Raw genomic sequence first — 6,897 nt, 5'->3', positions numbered from 1 at the left:
TGGGGGAGGAGGGGTAGGGGGTGAAAAAATTAAAATTTGAAGTTCAGAATATTTTTCAAAAACAAACTTATTTTTGTAAAAAATTAATATTTTTCCCCAAAAAATGTAATTTGAAGTTGGATAAGAGTTTTGAAAAATATTTTTCTTCGGGGAGCCATTTTCCTTAATTTTGAAGAAAATGAGTTAACTTTAAAAATATTTTCTAAAACTTTTGTCCCAACCAAACATGAGAAATCTGAAAAACATTTTCCAGAAAATGTTTTCCTTCATATCAAACACAACCTATACTTATCTCTTTTTCATAGCTTTTGAATTTGTGTTACTACTACGGAATAGTGACAGCTACATGTTGGTTTTTAAAAGGTGTGAATAGAAAATAAGAGTTGCGACTTTTATGAAATGTTGTAGCTTTTATGAAAAGTTGCGACTTTTCTGAAAGATTGTGATCTTTCTGAAAGATTGTCACTTTTTCAAAGGTTTGTGACCATTCCAGTAAGGCACAAACAATAAGAACCTATTCGCACTACCTTTTGTTTTATGTAAATTGAGGAATTTCTTCTCATTTTAAAAGAACCAATTTCTGGACTTCTTTTTCTACTACTAAATCTAGTATTCTAAGTGTACTTTACTGTCTTTGAGTAGTTTGCTGACACCGTGATTTTAGGTACCAATACATCGGTGAGTAAGATCTTTTATCTTGGAAGGATATATTCCATTACCCTCGGGTACTTGAGGGAAATAATTTTCTTAAGGGACATTGTATATTTAGTGGACTCGATTTTCTTCTTTACGTAAAATATTTCTTCAATCTTGTTTCTGATCTATTTTCTCTCTTATTTTTAATTTTCTAGTTATCAAAATACTTTTTAAACTTTGTTATTTCTTATCAAATTTTTCAAAATTTTATTCTAAGAATCTTATGAATATTAGATGAACAACATGACCTTCATATATCATTCTGTAATGGTTGAAGGTGAGTTAAATATGACAATTATTCAATTTCGATATTTATCAACAATATATGTTTCTCAACCAAAATATAAAAGTTGAGGGAAATGGAAGTCACTTGTTGTCTTTATACAATGTCTCTTGACGTTGTTCTTTGAAATTCCTTTTAAAATATGTATTTATTAGATGAAATCAACCTACATTTAATTACTTAATGAACTATTTAAATTCTACTTATCTTTGTATTAACAAATAGTCAACCGACTTAGATGTTTGAGAATTTGAAAAGGCAATTAGTTTTAAAAAAAACCAAAAGTAAATAATAGGAATTGTAGAAATTATATAGTAAAACATAATCTATGAATTTATAGCAATTAATTTTGTATAATATGAAAGCCACGTGTGTGAGCAATAAATTATAACTTCTCCATTTTGAAATCATGTCCAATACATAACAGAATTTTTTTTAACTAAATGGGAAAATAATATTAATTTTAAATTAAATTAAATTAAATATTTTATTTAATTATAGAGGCAAAATGGTAGTTCAAACTTGTAGGTATTATTAATTTCTTTTCTTTGTAATATAATATCATTACTATTTAATATTTAGTAGTATAATATGATATATTATTTAGTATTTAGTTAACATAATATGATATATTATTATTTCGTATTCAATTAAGGGACATTTTTAGTCCTTGTATTAATGATATATTCTAATTTTAATCCTGTTATCTAATTTAACACTATTGACTTCAATTATATTATGTGGTGGTTTTATCTTTCAATTAGGGGTGTCAAATTAGCGGGTTAAGTTGAAATTAAAGATATTAAAATAAGTTGAAATAGAAATTGGGTTGAGTCCTATCCACTCAAGTTTACTTTGGGCTCAAAAAAACTTAAAAATGGATTGTGTCTGACCCGTTCAATTTGACACATTTATTCTCAATATTTTTATTTAAGTTTTATAACTATAATTTGAATTTTAGTACATTTTTAAATTTTTTTTTTATAAATGAATAAATAATCTAGTAATTTATACATTCGTGATTAAAATTGAATTTTTTTTTAAAATTAATTGAAATTAAACTTAATTTAAATTATCTTAGACCCAATCTTTAAAATTTTAGACAGATGAAGCGGGTTAGCTATGATTTTGATGTCTCTACATTCAACTAACAGACCCAAAGAATACTTTAACGGAGGGATAAATATGGTATTTAGTTTAATTGCTCTACAATACGGTCTCTGTCTCATGTCTGTTTTCTCTGAACAAGCTCGTCAATTTAAGCTACATTTGAACAAAACCCACCTGAAAGGGCATCAGATCTCTATATTTGTGTGACGAACACGAAATCATTTAAGCTACACCAACAAAACTCACCTGATTCTTGGTATGTCACTTAATTTTTATCTCTCGTTATGTCTTGTCGATGTTTTTTCATGATGATTATGAGTTTGGTGCTATGTTAATTTTTTTTTACCTCACTCTTCGCTTTCTCCTGCTGTAAAATAGGTATAGACGTTCTATTTTTAAATACATGAATAGCCCTAACTCTCCGTTTATGTTTTTAGGTCCGTTAGTTAAAAGGATAAAAAAACACAGTTGATTTTTAGAGTTTATAAATCAACAATTTATTTCTTTCAATTATATTAAAATAAAATGATTTGACAAAACTTAGACATGAAGGGAGTATAAATGTTTTTGATTTTCAAAAAGAAATGCTAATTAATAAAACATCGTAATTACATCATTTTCATTTCACAAGGTTTTTTAGGATTTTGATTTTCCTTTTCGCTTTTGAATTTTTCATCTGCATCTAAGATTAGCTGGAGACAGTTTATTCAAGTCCTCAGGTATATTTCCAATATTGATATACATAGTTTTGGATCGAGTCGCGATTAACTGGAAATCGAAAAGTCAGGTTGTAAGGTGTAAGCACTTGTTCTTGTTCATTGATTTGCTCATAATTGCTGAAATTTGCAATTGAGTTGCAAACTAGGGAACTTGTTTGAGAACTGAAACTTGATAAAATCCAACTTATTTTTATTAATAATGTCAATTCACTTAAATAGAGGCTTACAATAACAAGAGTCCTAATAAATTAGAAATAACAAAAGTCTTATAAAACTACAGTAATAAGAATCCTAATCCACCCAGAAAGTTCTGTTCGACTAAAACAATACTTCAGAAATATTAATCATTCTTGTCTCTGTAATATTAATATTGTAGAATTTCCCAATTACCGACGTGATCGGAGCATAGATTAAAGGGTGGGAACAACACGTCCTTCTTTATCTTCATCTGAACCATAGCTTCTTCTGGTTAAAGTTAACTATCTTGTTCTTCTTTAGCTGCTTTTTTCTCTATTAGTTATTTTATACCAAAAATGGCAACTTTCTTCATCTGACGTTTCATTATTTTTCTATAGTTTCAGACTTCCATTGATAACAACAATGTCAGCCAAGGAGGAGGTTGAGGAGAGTCATGCATTTGTTGAATGTAATGGGAGTGCATCTATAATCAATGAAACACGACTTCGAGTTTATCCAGTTTCTGAGTATGACTCAGGCGAAGGTTTACCATATGCTCCTGTAGATTGGCCAAATGTGGGTGATAAGTGGGGCTGGCGGGCAGGGAAAAAAGCTACAGGTTTAGGCACCTTTAAAGATAGATATCTGTATCTTCCGAAGCGTTTTCAGGCTCTGAAAGATGGAAAGAAAAATGTTTTTCGAAGTAAGATTTCAGTTAAAAAGTATCTCCAGTCTGAGTATCCTGATATGGATATAAACCAATTCTTTGCCTCATTCAGTTGGATGATTCCTTCGAGGCAGTCGTCAAGCTCAAAAGGTTTGCTTCGACAAGGCTCTTTGGTATATAGAATGTAGAGATTTACTCGGTTGTTTGCATCAATTAAAAAAAGAAAGCATTACCACATCTTTTTATTGACCTGATGCCAAATTTATTTTCTTTTTATTTAGATGTTGATTTTGACTCAGATATGAAAGAGAGGACTTCATCTTCAGGGACGAAAATGCAGCCGTTACTGGCTGATTCTCCTATTAGAGTCATTACTTGTAAGGCTGGTAACAAAATTTGTAGCAGTTTAACAGCAGAAAGTCCTTTTCTGGAGACAATGCTTTGTAATATATGTTGCAGTGAGCCTGGTTTTTGCCAAGACTGTTGTTGTATCCTTTGCTTTAAACCTATTAGTTTGGACTATGATGGGTACAGTAGCATTCGGTGTGAAGCAACAACAAATGGCTACATATGTGGACATGTTTCCCATCTAGAGTGTGCTCTACGAGCTTACATGGCTGGGACAGTCGGAGGAAGCATCAATTTGGATGCAGAGTATTTATGTCGATGCTGTGATTCAAGGACGGATTTGGTTGCACATGCTCTGAAGCTTTTAAACATTTGCACATCCATTGCTTCTTACGCTGACATCGAAAAGATTTTGAATGTTGGCATTTGTGTTTTGCGTGGTTCACAGAAAAGGAGTGGAAAAGAGTTGTTGCATCGTATTGAATCAATCAAGGCAAAGGTATAGCTAATTGATGAATTTTACTAAATTTTCTTATGATGCTATATTTTTTCCATTTGAGGTTTACAGTTATCAGAATGACCAATTTGATAATCATATCAGCTTACAAGAGGAGTCCGCATTAAAGATGCATTCGTGTGTGGATAGCAGTGGTAACTTCTCCGCCTTCTCATTGTCTTGTTTGTGTTGATATGTCACTTTGACCTGTATATTTGTATCTGAGAAAGATATTTCATTATGTGCAAAATTGTAAGTTTCGTCTGTTTCAGTGCTTCCTGTTGTCCACAAGTACCAAAAAACACTTGCTGCAACTTAACTGCAATATGACCAGAAAATAATAAGCTCGAGTGTTGTACAATAAAATAAAATTGGAGAGCCTTCGAAAGAGTACGGAAGAGGAATTATTTGTTGTACAACCTGTGCATCAATTAAATGCTATCCAACTGCTCCTAGGTCCTTAGCAAATGAAGGAAATGAATAGCTTCCTTATTAACAGTTTGGAACTTTGGTGTAATCACTCAAGGATCTCTTGTAGGGTGCTGCTTTGGTCAATTGCAGCGATAACATATCCTGGCATAAAGAGTTCTTCCTAGCCCCTACGGCATAGAATTGAATGTCACATCCATGATTTGCCTCTCCACATTAGTATGTGAAACATAAGAGGGTAGGGTGGGGAGGTGAATCAAAATTCTTTTTGAATTTTAGTCAAGTTATTGGTCGACTGTTGATTTCTCCAAAGTCGACTACCCTACAGTTTAGATGATTAGATAAAACAACATATTATATAACACGTAAAGAGATAAAAGACACAGTTGATACAAAGAAGTCCAACCATATTTTCTAATGATGTCTATATGTTGTCCTTCGTATTTCTGGAATCCTGGTTCGCTGCTCAATTTTCTATTATTAACAAATCTTATGACAGTTCATACCCTACTCTATTTCTAATGGCATATATGATTCTTTTAATCCTTCTAATGCCATTCTTAACGATAATGTCATACTTCTGGACAATGGTTTTCATGAAGCTTTTTCTTGATCATTACAGCTAAATCTCAGGTGGAAGAAAAGGCGCTTGATGATTTCTTCTGATCTGCCTAGAAGTTGATCGTAAAGTTACCCTATGTTGATGGGAGGTATAACAAGTACTCGGTGGAATGTGCTTGTTTAGCTCTCTAGTGGAGCAAGAGAATAACATAATTAAGACTGTAAAAGTAGAACCCTATATCAGTTGCATTTTTGTTTTTCCTATATGCTCCTTCACTTCCGGTCAGCGGTATAACAGAAAACAGAAATAAGTAAAAGAGTAGTATCTGATTCGACCATACTCCAAGTTTGTTCATTATTTGAATGAGCAATATACGTACCTTGCTGTTTAAGTAAACATAATTGTATATGTTAGAATTGGCTAGGTCGAAATTGCATCGATACTCAGTTTTGGTGTCATCGTTTAATTTGTGTCCGCGTTTTTTCATGTGTTCTTTCAGACAACTGCAGACATTCAGTGTTTGAAGTTAGTCTTGACGACGTCTAACTTTATCCACAAATCAGGTACTGAAGGAAAGATCTTTTTGGAGATCGCTAAGGAAACAGTGTAACTCTGAATCAAATCGACTGATGTTTGAATTAGAAGATATCATTTGCATGTGTTTCATTCACTATTATAATTTTTGTTGCCTCTCATTATGCATATTCTTTTATGACTATACTCTTATTTTATTTTTCCTTTTTTATGAGGATCTAAATTGATCAAAACTTTAACGTTTTTAGGTGTGAATATTCCAGTAGGTCAAATTCATCTCAATTTAGCATGTTCAAGAAGTAAAATCTAAATAATAGTAAGCTCCAAAATTCCTTCATGCTTTCTCGATTCTTTTGTATATTGCTTTTTCTCTCTCTAAAGTTTTAGGGTTCTTGTAATATAATAACAAACAGTTCTTTTGTAATCAAGTTCCCAACATAGTTTTTGGTGAGTATAAAGTGAAAAGATAACAATAATTATTTACTTAAAGAATAAGCTCATAAATATACGGGCTATCTTCTTATGGATCAATATTAAATTTAAGCAAATAAATATGTATATATTACCATTAACATAAATTTAGATAAATTTTATTATCTTACCATATAGTATATGGAGTTTTAGTTCTATTATATGAAGTTTCTAACTACATAAATCACCCACAGAAGAAAGTTCCTTGAATTAGAGCTATGTGTTTTTTTTTTTTACCGTATAGTATATGAAGCATTATTGCTATTATATGAAGTTTCTAACTGCATCATCACCCACAAATAATTGTAACGATCGGGTTTCGTTGTTATAGAAATGCCAATGGGAAAAATTAAGGGCTGGAAAAACATTTTCATAATATTAGGACTTTTCCAACCTTGTCTAGAT

At 31.4% G+C, this 6,897-nt stretch overlaps 1 protein-coding gene across 1 annotated transcript; it reads left to right on the top strand.

Annotated features, from left to right (window-relative positions):
• The first annotated feature begins 3,390 nt into the window (after positions 1–3,390).
• On the top strand, positions 3,391–6,097 carry LOC107023014. The gene is made up of 3 exons (XM_027917951.1): positions 3,391–3,802; positions 3,934–4,499; positions 5,987–6,097. Exons 1-3 carry the CDS (start codon positions 3,409–3,411, stop codon positions 6,095–6,097), a joined length of 1,071 nt encoding a protein of 356 aa, XP_027773752.1. The 5' UTR covers positions 3,391–3,408.
• Positions 6,098–6,897: the final 800 nt, after the last annotated feature.

This window comes from Solanum pennellii, chromosome 6, assembly GCF_001406875.1.
Source record: "Solanum pennellii chromosome 6, SPENNV200".
In the NCBI taxonomy this organism is placed as follows: domain Eukaryota; kingdom Viridiplantae; phylum Streptophyta; class Magnoliopsida; order Solanales; family Solanaceae; genus Solanum; species Solanum pennellii.
The sequence above is the reverse complement of the archived record's forward strand: the minus strand, read 5'-3'. Positions and strand labels throughout refer to the sequence as shown.

Bases quoted from the DNA above. Each gene is read 5' to 3' on its own strand.
- LOC107023014 (XM_027917951.1), top strand. From the start codon at position 3,409: ATGTCAGCCAAGGAGGAGGTTGAGGAGAGTCATGCATTTGTTGAATGT. The intron at 3,803-3,933 runs GTTTGCTTCGAC...CTTTTTATTTAG, and splicing joins GCAGTCGTCAAGCTCAAAAG to ATGTTGATTTTGACTCAGAT. The intron at 4,500-5,986 runs GTATAGCTAATT...GTGTTCTTTCAG, and splicing joins TTGAATCAATCAAGGCAAAG to ACAACTGCAGACATTCAGTG.